General features: G+C 34.7%; 1 protein-coding gene across 4 annotated transcripts in view; it reads left to right on the plus strand.

The window, feature by feature from the left end:
* The window catches only part of USP47 (ubiquitin specific peptidase 47), a 117877-nt gene that overhangs the window by 90399 nt on the left and 10262 nt on the right, over positions 1 to 17216 (plus strand). For all 4 annotated transcript variants that reach the window (XM_008971426.5, XM_003818168.6, XM_008971425.5 and 1 more), the window contains 8 exons: positions 1330 to 1442; positions 2157 to 2261; positions 4629 to 4836; positions 6586 to 6701; positions 8753 to 8872; positions 10661 to 11438; positions 16264 to 16439; positions 16797 to 16877. In XM_008971426.5, coding sequence (XP_008969674.3) covers positions 1330 to 1442; positions 2157 to 2261; positions 4629 to 4836; positions 6586 to 6701; positions 8753 to 8872; positions 10661 to 11438; positions 16264 to 16439; positions 16797 to 16877 — 1697 coding nt within the window. The remainder of the gene's footprint in view (positions 1 to 1329; positions 1443 to 2156; positions 2262 to 4628; positions 4837 to 6585; positions 6702 to 8752; positions 8873 to 10660; positions 11439 to 16263; positions 16440 to 16796; positions 16878 to 17216) is intronic.

Raw genomic sequence — 17216 nt, forward strand, 5'->3', positions numbered from 1 at the left:
AATATTTTTTAAATTAGAGTTCTTTCCTAGAAACAACAGCTTTTACCTTTTACGGACACATGCTATTTTTGATAAAATTTTTTTTCCCTTTTTAATGCCAAATAATCATTGGCTTTATTAAATGGTGTCATAATTTCATATTGTCCCTTTGAATGCTTTGAGTTACATATGAAGTTGTAATTATTAAGAAAAACTTTTGTAAAAATGATTATATGTGAGTCTATAGTAATGATTTTTTGCATATACTTTTTCTTTTAACTAATTGTTTAAAAGTAGCCTCACAAATTATATCAGGCTGTCCTCGCATTGCTATAAAGAAATACCCAAAACTGAGTAATTTATAAAGAAAGGTTTAATTGTCTCACAGTTCTGCAGGCTTTGCAGGAAGCATGATGCTAGCATCTGCTCAGCTTCTGATGACGCCTCAGGGAGCTTTCAGTCATGTCAGAAGGCAATATGGGAGCAGGCATTTCACATGGCAAAAGCAGGAGCAAGCAAGTTCCGGGGTTGGGGGAGGGGTGCCACACACTTTTAAATGACTAGAACTCATGAGAACTCAGTATCGCAAAGACAGCACCAAGCCATGAGGCTTGACCCAGACATCTCCCACCAGGCCCTACCTCCAGTATTGGGGATTCCAATTCAACATGAGATTTGGGCGAGGACAAATGTCCAAACTATATCACAAATAATCATCACTTTTTGTATTCAAATGAATCTTGACCATATAGAGAGGGAGAAATCCAATAGATGAAGGTGTCAGTTTTATGACTCTGCATTCTTTGGTTAGGAGGCAGCTAAAGACTGCTTTGAGAACACAGGAAAGATAATAGTAAACAAATGGGTAGTACTCAGTAGCAGCAACAGCAGCAGTATTTATTAAGTTTTATTGTATCTCAGGTAGTAACTTTATGGGGTAGATGATATTAATAAGCTGAAGAGACCTACATTTGGAGAAATAAACTTGCCCAAGGTCACACAGTTTGATGGGGATGGCATGATTTGAAGTCAGAAATTATTTTCAAGTTGCAGAGAGCTTTTTCATTCTAAAATATTAATCCACATACTGGAGTTGTTCTGGAGCCAAGAGCCATTTTGAATAAATACATGGCTCTTTAAGATATGGACCTAACCATGTGTCCCTGTTAACTATCTCTTAACCCTTTTCTGGACGAAGCTTGTATTCCAAGTTGAGAGAAGGATGTAATGGAGATATATCTCCGTGAGTGCTACAGTAGAAGTATATACCATGAGAGCATAGTGAAGCAGGATGAATAAAGGCAGCTCAGTTTCAGTGACACTGTCTTATCCTGTTTTTATTACTAATAGAATTTCTAGAAGTGGATGAATACCCAGAACATATTAAAAACTTGGTGCAGAAAGAGAGAGAGTTGGAAGAACAAGAAAAGAGACAACGAGAAATTGAGCGCAATACATGCAAGGTTGAATTCCATCATTTTATTTTTAATTGAAAGTGCTATTTTTAAGCTCGCTTACCTGCAATTCTAATGACTAACTCATTGGGTTGATTCTGAGACAATTATGCTATCATGATCATTGAACAATGTAACCAACTATACTATAAAGGTAAAATTTGATTTGATTTGATGTGTAAAAACCCAGTAACATGTAGTGACGGTGCTCAGTGCTGGTGAAGCCACAGTTGAGGTAGACACATTCTCTTATCCTACTAAAAGAAAATAAATCCATAAAAACTGGATAGAAATTGAGTAGTATTTATCAAGAGCCTTAAGCAAAATCATATTTTTTAATATAATTTCTCTTATGGAATTACCTAAGGAAATAATCATAATTACTGTAATAATCTTGATTACAGGGATATTCATTATAGCATTTTCCAAATTAGGGAAAAATTGGAAACAACACAAATGTATATTGGTAGGGGAATGATTACATAAATATGATACATGCTTATAAGGAAACATGCAGTTGTTAAAATTAATGTTTTTGAATTTTTGTATGGTGTGAGACATAATTGGTGTCAATTACTAAGTGAGAAAGAATAGATAGAAGAGTGATCTCAATTATGTTCTTTTAAAAAATTGCAGTATTTTGACAATTAGGAATAAATGCTATCTACGGAAGAATTGAACTTTGGAACTGCAGAGTTGATGATGATATTTTACATTTTCTAGATAAAATTATTCTGTTTGCATCCTACAAAACAAGTAATGATGGAAAATAAATTGGAGGTTCATAAGGATAAGACATTAAAGGAAGCAGTAGAAATGGCTTATAAGGTATGTTTAATTGCATCATTGGCATTTACTTACTAATACAACAGTATTAACATAATTTCCCAAGTTTTTATAATGGATAATAGTTATATAAACACTGGCAGTAACCTTGGTAACTGGTTAATTTATCTCTTACCGAGTATATTTATACCTCTCCTTTGGAGCATAGTCAGTTGATTTTGAAAATTTTCTCCCTCTGGAAGCCATTTGAAGTTTCTAGATCCCAGAATTAAAATTAGGAACAGAATGTTTATTTGCTCTTTCTATGCATTTAACATACATTTCATGAGTGTTTACTGTATGAAACATTAGAGATATTAGAGTGAATAAGATAACATGAGGTGTTAGAGATACCAAAGTGAACAAGGCGTGGTCACTGCCTTCATGGAGTTTACAATCTACTGGAAAGAACAGACAAAACGTACTTAAACATCACAGTTTGCAATTATTTTATTATTTAGATGCTATAAATACATTAGTAGTAAATTGAGAAAATTTATTTTGAAACTTTAACCATGAGAAAGGGAGACAGCGATGCAAAAAGTTGAGGAAGAATATACTGGTCCATAGTCAGATGGGTTACCCATTCCATCACTGGCCCATGCTCAAGGAAGAATATTCGAAGTAGAGTGAACAGCATGTGCAAAAGTGCTGAGGTGAGGAGATGCTTGGCACGTTTAAGAAACTGAAGAAAGGAGCCATATGTTTAGATTGTTTTGAGTGAGCACAGAGTACCATAAAATGAAATTAGAGATTTTGTGAAATAGAAGTTTACGTTTTGTTCTCTAAGAGTAGTGGAAAGTTATTAATGAGGTTTGAAAGGCAAATGGGGTCACTGCTGTTTCACCAGATCATTCTAAATGTCATTTATGATACTTAACAAATTTAAGTTTTCCCCTTTCCATATAAGCAGTAACAGAATGACTGAAATTAAACAGTCATTACCTAGAGAAAAAATTGCATACTACATCATTTTGTGTATAATTATACATGGAACCAATAACATAACTAAAAATAACACACAAGATAGCTGACATTGTTTCTGAAAGTGTGATCCAGTGCAGTCTGCACCAGAGTCACATTCTTATTAAAAATGCTAATTGCTGCAGATGAATCAGAATTTCTCTGTTGGAGCCCGGAAATAGGCATTTTAACACATATCTCAGGTGATTCTTAGGCATAGTCAAGTTTGAGAATCACTTATATTATACATCTGGTCCTGCATAGCACTTATCAGTATTGAAATTTTACATTTAATTGTTTGACTATTTTAATTAATATTACTGCCCCTCACTAAACTATAAGCACATACAAGTGCAAAAACCATTCTGGTTTTGCTCACAATTTTATTTTTAGTACTCTTCCCTGGTATATAGAATAGTCAAAATTGGTTGGGTATGTTGAATGGATAAATGAATGAACAAACATTAAGATGGATGGATGGCTCTGGATTTGCCTCATTTTGGTAAAAATTCTTTAAATATAATGGTGGACTGCAAGCATTAGTCTTGAAAATAGGAAGTAAAAGTTCGCAAATAAAAAGAAACAAACAAACAGAAAAGAGAAATAAGTCAATCTTATATGCCAAAAATAGAGCTTCATTGTTGGGGATGGGGGTTGGGGAGGAGTAGAGATCAATGGGGATACGCTGAGGCTTACAAGTTCTTCTTGAAACTCATAATCACAACCTTAAATGAACATAGAATACTTCTAAGCAATCCTACTGTGTTTCTCTAGGAGGCTTATTTCCTATCAAGAGAGTTGTTGCAACCAGGGTATGTCATCTATTAGTGACATAAGCTATAAGGAAATGTTATGATAGAAATTCCTATACCATGAGCTTTAAGTATTCTGGAGGCTAATATTGAAAGGGGATATCATAGAAGCCAAACCCTTTGTGATGGCTTTATGAGACATGCTGTCCTCCTGTACTTAGATTGTTACTAGTTACATGAATTATCAATTCTACTCCAGATTGGATTAAGAAAACAAAAGATGCATATTCTAGTTGGCTGTTTGGTTGTTTTCCTCTGTGTTTCCAGGTTAGTTGATTATGAACAATAGTTACAATACATTGATTTTGTTTCTACACCTAAAGTTTATGATGTTAACTTTTTAAAAAATAAAAAATGTATTTAGTACATGCTTTATATGATTGGAGGGATAATGAAACATAATTATTTAAAAATAACATTTAAGTTGTGCCTGTAACTTTGATGTCTTTGATGCAAATCATAAATGTGTGGATTTTGTTAGGGCCTATTGTAATGTTATTCCCCAACAGACTAAAACACTGTGTATTTATATATGTATATATATAAATATATATGTATATATATTTTTTCTTTCTGGGGGATTACTTTCTTTTAGATGATGGATTTAGAAGAGGTAATACCCCTGGATTGCTGTCGCCTTGTTAAATATGATGAGTTTCATGATTATCTAGAACGGTCATATGAAGGAGAAGAAGATACACCAATGGGGCTTCTACTAGGTGGCGTCAAGTCAACATATATGTTTGATCTGCTGTTGGAGACGAGAAAGCCTGATCAGGTTTTCCAATCTTATAAACCTGGAGGTGAGCAATTTTACACTATTTTTAGTTGTTCTGTACTTAGAATTTTCATGAGAAAGTTTTTTTTTTTTATTGTAGAAATGAACATAATTTAAATTTTGTATATGGTCTTAAAATGTAGAATAATTTTGACAGGTTGAGAAGTACTCAGCAACAGCTTGGAATTAAGTTCTAGATTACTTGCAAAGAGTTGTATACATAATTTTAAAAACAACAAAAAACAACAAAACTTCTAGCTTACGGTCTTCAGTGGGTTTTTTCTTCTCCAGTGGGCGGTACTGAATCATTCTGGAAGCTGTCAATCCCTAAAGTTATCAATTGCTCTCTTAGGAAGATCTCTCTTTCTCTTTCTTTCTCTTTATGGAGAAGACCTTGGTCCAAAAAAGTATATTCCCATAAAGTCTCAGAAGTAGAGGCTGTTTTTCAGGTCTTCTTTGGAAGGGTGGATTCATTATCCCATCACTGTCAGCATTTACAATTTTTCGTCATCCTCTCTATTTCTACAGGTCCCAGGGACTTCATCTTTTCTTTCTTCATTAAATCTATCACATTCACTCAGCACATTGAGTTTGTTATTTTTTTTTTCTTTGAGACTGCTTAGGAAAACCAAAATATCATGCCCCTAGTTTTCCCAGAGACAGTTTCCCTATAGACAGTTACATGGTCTGTTTTTGTACAGAGTTTTCTATAATTACCATATGTAAATTGTAACAAATAGAAGAAAAGCAAAATGTTTATATAATTTTACAAAATCCGTACTGTTTTGTCTTGGCCCTAACTCCTTTGCATCAGTGGTTAGTCAGAATTAGGTTCTCTGTGTTTTTTCCCTAAAAGTTGAACTTACAAAACTTTATTCTGCCCTTCTACAATAATGTTCCTCTGTGGATCCTGTATATCTCCTTTTTAAATGAAGGCCTCTGTTTACAGAGTAGGTTAGATGTAGTATTCTTTCAAGGAGTCTACGTCTCTTAAGTGGGAAAATTTTATTTCTGGAAACCTTATGATGTCTACTTCGACTTCTAAGACTCTACCCTATCTATAAAGAGTCCCTTAAGGACATTTCCTTGCTTTTTTTTTTTTTTCTGCTAGACAGGAAAAAGAATGATTAGGATATAACATGAGTCAGCAGTAATACCACTTATTTGAAAGAGAACTCTAAATGCAAGTGTGGATTGTAAGACTTATAAAGTAGTCTTTATTCATTAATAATCAAGATCTTAGCAGGATATTTTGTCAAATTTAGATTAACAACATAGGGAAAAAACTGAGGATTGACATAAAACATGAGGTTAAAACAGATACAGAATAACTGTGTATTAAGTACAATGTTTGAAGATCATTTATTTTTCAAGTGATTAAGAGTTTAATTATAAACATAACCTTCTGAAAACAGAAGAGAATGGGATTAAATTTCAATATAAAAGATTTAAGTGAGAAAACAAAGGCATAATCAGAACAGTTTTTGTGTGGAATTTTCCTTGGGATATAGGAAATATTATTTTGAGGATAAGTCTTTGATGATGAACAAGGTGGCTTAATAAGGGGTTTGTTCAAAAGCAAGCAGGAGTGCTGTGTCACCTTTAATACTTGTTTTGCAGTAACTGGTGATTTATATTTATTCAGTGTTGTTTTCATCTGTACTTGGAAGTTTGGATTTGTCACCTGTTAGAAACACATTAAGAATGCATTACTCATGTGAAATACATTAAAAAATAACCTCCAATTCTGTGTTTATGTCTTCAAATGTGACAGAAGTGATGGTGAAAGTTCATGTTGTTGATCTAAAGGCAGAATCTGTAGCTGCTCCTATAACTGTTCGTGCTTACTTAAATCAGACAGTTACAGAATTCAAACAACTGATTTCAAAGGTAAGTTTTAAAAGGGGTCTGTAAATAAATTTTTGAGAGCCTGCTATGTACAAGACACACTATGTGACAGTTATGAATAAGATACATGCTTTACCTCCAGGAGCTAATTAATATTTGTAGTTAGGAGACAACTGTAGTTAAAAGAAACAGATTGAGTAAAGTGTGGAGGTAAGAAAGTGTGAGGCAAGTACATATAACAACTTATATGTGTTGGCTGGATTATCATAAAATACAGGATTGGAAATGTAAGTACAGTTTATTTCATGAAGAGCTTTAAACAGTAAACACGAAAGTTTGGGCTCCTTTTTGGCGTAGGCAATAAGTCGAGTTTTTGTTTTCGTCGTTTTTAAGTGCGGCAATGCTGCATTTAGTGTCTGGTGACACTAGACTAGTGTTCCACATGCCTTGAGGGGAGTCAGGAATGGAGAGGAGGAAGCTGTTGAAATAATTCAAGTGCAGGTGTATGACTGGAAATGAGAGAAGGCATAGATTCCAAGAGAGATAGAATCTGTAGGACTTGTAATTGTTAAATGTTGGGGTAAAGCAGATGCACCGATGACCTGAGCCAGGGGTTTCAAACTTGGGTAACCAGAAAAGTAGGGATACATTAATAGAAATAGAGGAGGAAGGTGAGGGTGTAGACTTGACAGGGAAGGTGATGAATTAAATACTGGTGCCATTATGTGAGCTAGTGGTAAAGAACATAGGCTCATTCCGATTTTTTGAGCTGGAAAAATATAACAATGAAAACATTCAAATTTTGGGGGGCAAAAGGATTAGTCCACACCAGACAAATGATTATCATCCTTACAAGGGTCCTGTACTCTGCAGAACCCTGAGCATACAAACGGCAGATTTTGCAGGGTTCTTGAACCATAGGTTAATATTCCCTGGTGTAGTGGAAATTGTTCCATAATTACAAGTTGAGTCCAGTTTTCAGTCATTCATCTTATGGTAGTCTTGTCTTTCATCTCATTATCTGGGGTTGTAAATACCTGTTTAGCAGAGTTGTAGTGAACATTAATGAAAAATAAATAAATGCTCTGAGGAAAAAAATTGTAAGGTATTATGTAAGAGTTGGTGGTTATTATGTTCTAAAAAAAAGTTTATATTTTGACTTCTGTATATGACTTCTAACAATTTTGCTAAAGTAATAACCAAGAAATCATTTTGTGAAATTATATTTTATGATTAAATTGCTTGTAAATGCATACTATGTTGGTATAATATACTGTATATTACATTTTTAAAATATGAATGACAAATGTAAAAAAATTTAGTTTAATAAGCACTCACACATAATACAAAAGAAAGAGACACAGTAGTTTCTTCCCCAAGAAGTTAATAATCTTACTGAGAAAAATATGTCTATAGAGAATAAAGGCAGTCACAAAACATCATGTAAACAAATACAGTATTTTTAACCAGCCTGCTTAAGAATTAGGTAGTTATAACTGATGACCTTAGTTGCATTGAAAAGAAATTGTGTTTTTTAAATGTAAAGTATTTTTATCTGCTGCTTTCATGTCAATTTATAAAATGACTCCAAAAATTAAAGATGTGGACTTTCAGAAAAACTTAAAATTTTCCCTACTAATCTTCTCATTTTACACAAAGGAAAATTGCTTATTGCTTTAATAAAAGTATTAAAAACTATTCACAGATTATAGAAAGGCCTGTCAAAAGCCAAGAAGTTCAACATTTTGATATCAGCAGTCAAAAAGTCAGTTACGCAGTTCTTTGGAATCAGATCACTCATTTACTTGGCAAGTTTGAGAGGAATAGAGATTCTAGGAAAAAATCCTTACCTTTAAAATAGTTTCAGAGCATACATTTATAAGTGGTACTTTGTTCTCCTGATTTGCAGTATAATTTATGGCTGTAAGTATTTTTTCCCTTCAATTATTCAAAAATTTTAAAACCTCTACTAAAATTATGTTTCTCTCTGCTGCTTTTAAGAAGAACTCAGCAGTGTCTTGCTTTCCCATATTTTTAAGTCAAGCAGAATTATTTTTGAAAGAGTACTTTTTATTAAATTGCTTTCATTATAGGCCATCCATTTACCTGCTGAAACAATGAGAATAGTGCTGGAACGCTGCTACAATGATTTGCGTCTTCTCAGTGTCTCCAGTAAAACCCTGAAAGCTGAAGGATTTTTTAGAAGTAACAAGGTATGTCATTTACTTTTTCATTACTATTTTCTATGCTGGTAGTAGTAAATGAAATTAGGTTCAATATTATAAGCCTGGCCTCCACAGCTGTTCAACATCTGTCTGGAACTTAATTTAAAATTCTCAACCCAGTAATTACCTTCCTTTGTAGTCAGGTCAGGTCAGGCTCCCTTCTGTCCTGTGAATCAGTCCTACTGGTTCTCCTCTTCTTTGCCTTTGTTCATGTGCACTCCCACCTGGAGTGTTCTTCCTCCTCTCCCTGCATTTTTTTTTTTCAGTCTCCAGATTAGTCCTACCTCTTTGGTGAAGACTTCATAACCATTTCTTCCCACAGTGATTATGTCCCCTGGATTTTGTTTATTCTTGAGCTTGTCCCATAAAGCAGTGCTTCATGGTGAGGGTCAGAGGCATACCTGGTATAGAGAAAATTATAATCTTGAGTTCACCCAACATTATTCCTTTTGCCTACTCATTTTTCTCTGTTGGAAATGAGAAAGTTCATGTTAATCCTCTTCTTTTGTCTTGCTATTATTATGTGTTTGATCATTTATCATTTTTCATATGTGTTTTTATCACTCTAGTCTCATTCATCTTAGTACAGTCTAGTCTTTTATCTCATTTAACTTTTTTAGTATTTTATTACTAATATGTAATTTTTATTCACCTACACTTCTAAAACTTTTGTGTGGTGGGGGAGGGGATGTATGTGTATATGTGTGTGTATATGTAAAACATTAAAATTTCTAATCCCCTCCAGTACATTACTTTAGGGTAAGAAGTGCAGTAGGGATCTAACTTTTCTTTTTCCTTAAATGGTTAGCGTACTGGTTTCAATTTGTAACATTTACTGAATAGGATAATGATAGTGTTATCCTTTTATGCAAAACCCAACATGCTATTTATAATTGTCAAATTTATGCCAAGTACGAATTTCATTTTAAAAAAAGATTTATTATGGAAAATTTCAAACATAAACAAAAGTAGAGAAAATAGGGAAAATAGAGTGAACCCCCACACATCCCCATCTCTCAGCTTCCACAGTGATCATCTCGTTTCATCTATAATTTAACCACCTACTTCGCCCAGATTATTTGATAAACTTCCTCAGGATCATATCATTTCATCTATAGATAATATGAACATATATATCTAAATGAAGAGAACTCTTTTAAAAAAGTGACAATTACATTATATACCTAAGAAATACCTTAATATCAGTCAATATCTAGTCAGTGTTCAAATTTCTCTGATTGTCTTAGAAAATTTTTTTCTGTAAATTTTCCTGTGTCTTTTTTGTTTGCTTCCTTGCAGTTTGTTACAAAGCGAAGTCATTTGCCCATTAAATTTTTCCATGATCTGGATTTTGGTGTTATATTCACAAGGTGTCTTTACACATGTTCCTGTGTCTGTAGTTCAGGCTAAACTTGGATTTCCTAAAGGTGAAAGATTTCTACAATCTAAAGAAAAACCAGAGTATTAATTTCCTAAAGAGAAGGATATATAATACACAACTTTCTGAAATTGGACAACCCAATAAACAAGATGTTTGTGTGTATGTGTATGTCCATACCATCTATCTTAGTGTAGTTTTATGGCTAGTTACAAAGACATTTGAGCCTAATATTCATTTTATTCAGTCTCCAAAACAATAGTGTCCTTCAGAAACTATATCATCACACATGTTATAACATAACTGTGTATTGTGTTGTATTGATGCAATATAATGATGATGATGAATGAGCATGTCACTAAAATTAATATATAATAAAACTCTGACTTACTATGTAGGTGTTTGTTGAAAGCTCCGAGACTTTGGATTACCAGATGGCCTTTGCAGACTCTCATTTATGGAAACTCCTGGATCGGCATGCAAATACAATCAGATTATTTGTTTTGCTACCTGAACAATCCCCAGGATCTTATTCCAAAAGGACAGCATACCAGAAAGCTGGAGGCGATTCTGGTAATGTGGATGATGACTGTGAAAGAGTCAAAGGACCTGTAGGAAGCCTAAAGTCTGTGGAAGCTATTCTAGAAGAAAGCACTGAAAAACTCAAAAGCTTGTCACTGCAGCAACAGCAGGATGGAGATAATGGGGACAGCAGCAAAAGTACTGAGACAAGTGACTTTGAAAACATCGAATCACCTCTCAATGAGAGGGACTCTTCAGCATCGGTGGATAATAGAGAACTTGAACAGCATATTCAGACTTCTGATCCAGAAAATTTTCAGTCTGAAGAACGATCAGACTCAGATGTGAATAATGACAGGAGTACAAGTTCAGTGGACAGTGATATTCTTAGCTCCAGTCATAGCAGTGATACTTTGTGCAATGCAGACAATGCTCAGATCCCTTTGGCTAATGGACTTGACTCTCACAGTATCACAAGTAGTAGAAGAACGAAAGCAAATGAAGGGAAAAAAGAAACATGGGATACAGCAGAAGAAGACTCTGGAACTGATAGTGAATATGATGAGAGTGGCAAGAGTAGGGGAGAAATGCAGTACATGTATTTCAAAGCTGAACCTTATGCTGCAGATGAAGGTTCTGGGGAAGGATATAAATGTATGTACTTCAAAAGAAAAATGGTCCTTGAAACAGCATCAGTTTTTCTCTCAGTTTATTTAAATTTTCAGTTAAGTGTTAGGTACTTAGTTCTAAGATCATTTGTAACTTTCTGGATTATAAGATTATTGACGCAGTTGTAATGAACACTGTTCTTAGACCTGTGCAGTAAATTAGATGGTAATTATATCAGAACTCTGAGATAAGAAGTAAAAAAAAATAGTATTCAATGTTAGGAAGGAATTATGATATAATTACTAAGTAAAAAATTAGGGAATATATTAAAAAGTAAATAATATTTTTTAAAAGCTGAGACACTTTAGAAAATTTGATATTCAATGCCCAGGAAAATGTTTTATTTCTACAGGCTCTTCCCTCTCTCTATTTCCAATGCAAACAACAATTCCCTTGCTATACCCCCTTAAAAAGTCCTTAATCAACTGGGAAAGTCAGAGAAAGAAAAAGCACTCTTAAAATTTTTTCTGTTACTTTGAAGTAACTCCAAAGCAAGGAGTTACTAGAAATTCCAATGCATAATCTCAGAAAGAGGGAAAAGATCTGAGAGTTTGGGCATTTGGCATAAGCAGTAACAACAAAAACATTCCAGCATAGTATGAGACTTAAAATAAAAGAACCTTTATAAAACCTTAGACTGAGGCCAGCCAAATAATTAGCAAGGCAACCAGGTTTAGTATAAATCTTTCTTCAAGTGTAAAGGAGAAGTAGCTGGAAAAGTAAGTACTTTGCATTAGTTCTAGCAAAGCAAATATTAATATTACTCCTTATATTTTTATATTTTAGTTTTCAAAATGCTTATTTGTTCTCACTTAAAGCTTCTCCAAACTTTGTAAAGCAAACATTAGTATCCTGATGTGACAGGTAAGAAAGCCAAAGCTCATAGAGGATGAATGACTTGTCCAAAAGTGCATATATAGCTAGTAAATGGGACCATTACTAGAATTGAAGGCATCTAATTGTTCCTTTTACCTTTGGAAGGGAGCCCCACTCTTTATCCATCCAGTCATCCACCCATCCAAGTAACATTTTCTAAATCCATACTAGATGCCAGGCCCTGTGTAACTGTTAGAAGTAGAGACAACTGAGATGCAGCCTTATGCTTCATCTCATGGGGAGGAGGTGCACAGTCACCCACTCTGAAAATTAAGTGCTATGATGCTTGTAGTCTCAAAATTCTATCTGCTAATACAAAGTAGTAGAAATTATGAAATAATACAAGTATTTAAATTTGTGTTTTTAACTAGTTGGGTTAAATAACACTGGAATCATACAACATTCATACATATATCTTGCAGAAACTCAAGTATGAAAACGTGGATTGGCAGAACAAAATAGAGGGAAATCGTATTGTAATAATGTTTTAAATTTCTATGGAGCATGTACCTCATAAGGCTCATTAGCTTACATTGTTTCATTAGTTCTCTTAACAGCTGTGTGAAATTGATATTGTTAGACCGTTTTCACTGATGACGAAACTGGTCAAACAGATTAAGTAATTTGCCTGCGGTCACATAGCTAGTCGCTCACACTGCCAGGATGAGACTCAGATATCATTAGCCACCACCCCATAGCTGCTACCACTGTTCTTTCCTTGCATCTTAGTAAAGGAAAAATAGTAGTAACTGCTCTGCTTTTTTACCATACTCAACCCATCAAGGACATTAGAAAAATTAAAAGTAGTTCCTCTTTAGTAAAAGGTTGGCAATTTCTTTTAATTGGTTTGTTTTAGAATGATGTGCTAAAAATTTGACTGGATGATAGTCTCAACCGTAGGAAAAATTTGATTCGATGGGAATACTTAGCATTATAGTTTGAAAAGTCTCATTTCCATCCTAGAACAGTTAATAAAATCTTTTAAATGGAGAATGTTGGCCATATTTGGAAATTCATACCAGGCTAATTTCCTAGTGTTCATTGAAATAGTAAACATGGTGAAGAAGAGAAACCATTCACTACAACTTATGTATTTGGGCTTTTAGAAGCCATAGAAAAGGTCTTGTTTGAAAAGAAAATGTGACCCCGGAAAATGTCTTCTCATGTGTAGAAAACTGGTTTGGAGATAGGGGAGTAGGGATAGCAGCTAGCAACCAGGTTTTTCTTGAGTCTGTGCTAAGACTGATTCATTGCAGCTCCTCAGTCATCTGAAAGAAGGTCCCTGGGAAAACATGTGGATGATGAGTAGTAATACACATTCTTCAGAGTGATAAAATGGCAAGGAAGAACAGGTAGACAATGAATTTGACATTTAAAGAATGATGCACTATGCACAGTATACGCAGTTCACTCAGGCAATAATCTGTACTTAAAATGATGGTCCTTAAGATAGCAGTTATAATCCAAGAGTTGTTTCAGAGAATAATTACAGATCATTCTCTGAGAACACTGTCCTAGTAGGACTAGTTATAGTTCATAGGCACTTGGGTATAAACAGGAAAGCCAAGATAAATAAAGATGGTAGTGCATTTACACTGAAATTTCTCCGTACAATTTTGGTTACCGCTTCACTTAAGAAATTCATAAGGGTCAGTTACAGTGCCTCACACCTGTAGTCCCTGCACTTTGGGAGGCTGTGAGGGGAACTGCTTGAACCCAGGAGTTAGAAACCAGCCTGAGCAACATAGTAAGACCCCATCTCTACAAAAAAAATTTTTTTGATTAGCCAGCATGGTCATGTGCCTGTAGTTCTAGCTACTTAGGAGGCTGAGGTGGAAGGATCACTTGAGCCCAGAGGGGAGAGGCTGCAGTGAGCTATGATCGTACCACTGCACTCCAGCCTGGGCAACAGAGCGAGACCCTGTCCCCCCCCCCCCCAAAAAAAAAGAAAGAAAAGAAAAGGAAAAAGAATAAAAGAAATACATAAGAGAAAGGACCAAAAAGGAAAATCATAAATATATTTTAAGGTTGTTCTGTGAAGACATAGACTCTTCAGTCTGAAGAGGTAGATAGGAAAAATGGTACAATAGTAATCTCTAAAACTACAAAGTAATTATAGCCAATAAATTAACACTCTTTGCCAAAACTATGCTAAATATTTTACATGTATTGACCCCAGAACATAACTTTGAGGTTTAAATACTATTACCTGTATTTTATAGTAAAGGTAATTGAAGTACAGAAAAGAAGTCAGAGTCACAAATCTAATATATGAAGAGGAGCCAGGAATTCATTCAGGCCAGGCCATCAAATTCCAGAACCAGTTGGTCATAATCACCATATTAAACGATATCAGTAACCAGCAAACATTTTTGTCTTCCTATGACACAGCACTACTAGAGGTTAGGAAAGAAACCAAAATGGTAATAAAAGCTTGTATTTGAGTAATGCTTTAGAAAAGACTTTTACTACATTTGTCACAACAATGTTATATGTTATGACCACGTGGGAAAACAGGTTGAGGGAGATTGGATGACCTGCCTACAGCCATTTATCGGAGTAAAGTGACAAAACTGAAATCTAGCCATAGGCTTTCCATTTCTAATCCAGTAATTTTTGCATTACACCCTTCTGTTAAGAAATTTAGTACCTCGTTGGATAGCATAGACAGAAGCTTGTTTGCCATAAGCTGGATTATTGACATAGAGGGGCACTCCTTAAAGCTTAAAAAGTGACATTTTAAACAAATTAAGAGAAATGCTGCCTCAAAACTCAAAAGGTAGATAGTAAATAAAGCTCATCACCCTCTTCATACTTTCTTCTAATTTGTTCTTGTCACATTTTCTATTAATGAGCCTATATTTTATAGCCAGGAAAACAATGAACATTAATTTATTTGACAAGTCATCTGAGAAAAATTCAACCCAAGTGTTGATATGACATGGGAATGTTGGTTTACCAGGAGTGTTTTAAGGCCTCATCCTTTACCTTCCATGTAGCTTTAGCAGAAAAACCAGACCTAACATGGAGGGAGCCTTAGAGCCAGGGAGGTCCAGTGGCCTGAGGCAGCGAGGCAGCACTGCCTTATTAACTGAGAGTCTGGTTTCTGCTTTCTTCTACAATATGAAGACCACAGTCAATAGAAGCATTCCAGATGTGTCCTCATGAGTGGCTTATAAAATTAGGGACAAAAGATTAAAATAATAAGCATTAGGGAAAAACGAAGCTCATCAAAGATAATCCTATTACAATACCAAGAGAGCTTAAATTTAAGCCGGGAAGAGGTAAGAGTTTCTGATCCATTTAAATACAGTTCCTGTTAATTACAGCCCAACCACATGATAAATCAGACATCTTAGTATGCCAGTCGTGACTTTTTTTCTAGTGAAAATCTGAAAATTAAATAATATTACTAACAGTTTTTGAGGCAATCACGCTGTATTTGGCACTGTGCTGAAAGCATGATAAATGAATTACCTCACTGAAGTCACATTGCAACACTCAGGTGGGCACTATTATCATCTCCATTTTTCTAGTGAGGAAATGGAGGTACGGAGGCTGGCGCCGTGTCCCATATAGTAAGTAAGCAGAAGAGGTGGGATTGGAACCACCAGAGCTTACACTATTACTGTGTAGAGCTAGAAGTGTATATATTTTAAAAGAATTCCTAGAAGCTTGTTTTTGAGTTTGGCAACCTAAACAAAGAAACAAGCACTTAAATAGCTCAGAACATTTTAAGCTGTCAGATAAAAGCTATCAGAAACTCTGTGTCCATGTTTTTTGTCCATTCAGTGTGGTATATTAGCTAAAGTCTAACTGAAAAGGGGTACTCTTTACTGCATACAGTGTAATAAAAAGTATATGATCTGTTTTATTTATACTCAGAGGTTTCTTTTACATTTTTGTTCCTGTTTTGGTTTTTTTGTATGCTTAGGGTTGATGGTGCATGTTGATAAAAGAATTACTCTGGCAGCTTTCAAACAACATTTAGAGCCCTTTGTTGGAGTTTTGTCTTCTCACTTCAAGGTCTTTCGAGTGTATGCCAGCAATCAAGAGTTTGAGAGCGTCCGGCTGAATGAGACACTTTCATCATTTTCTGATGACAATAAGGTTGATTAAAATAATCTTCGAGTAGTTAGAGTCTATTTTAAATGATAGATTTGAGAACAGCTTTTACTACTTCCAAGTGAGGTGAAGTAGATAAACTGGAAGGATTTTTTTTTAATGATTAATGGTAATTTGGGGGGTTTTTTGTTGTTATTTTTCTTCACTCATCTAACAAACATTTGTGAAATGTTAGCTGTGTGTCAGTTACTATTCTAGGTGCTGGGGATTCAGAGGTAAAAGATACGCCTGTTCTCAGAGAGCCTATAATCTAGAGAATTTTGGAAAGTTTAAAAATGGGATGAGAATGGGTTGTTTATTCTGCTGAGACAGCATGTCTAAAAAAATGTTTTTAACTTATAGATTACAATTAGACTGGGGAGAGCACTTAAAAAAGGAGAATACAGAGTTAAAGTATACCAGCTTTTGGTCAATGAACAAGAGGTAAGTAATACGTTTAAGAATAATATAAGGTTACTTTTTACAGTTACTGAAAACATAGAATATATTTTATTCATAGTCATTTTATTTCTCTGAAGCAAAGGTCAGCAAATTTTTTCTGGGCCTTGCAGTTTAGCAGGCCATACTGCCTCTGTTGCAGTTGCTCACTTCTGCTATTCTAGCACAAGGAGCCATAGACAATAATAAGCCAATGAGATGGCTATGTCTCAACATTTTATTTACAAAAGCAGGCAGCAGTGAACTTGGCCCTCAGGCCACTGTTTGTCATCCCTGTGCTCTAAAGTGTTGCCACAAATGCTGAAATGAGACAAAATTTTCCTG

The sequence above is a fragment of the Pan paniscus genome, chromosome 9, assembly GCF_029289425.2.
Source record: "Pan paniscus chromosome 9, NHGRI_mPanPan1-v2.0_pri, whole genome shotgun sequence".
NCBI lineage: Eukaryota > Metazoa > Chordata > Mammalia > Primates > Hominidae > Pan > Pan paniscus.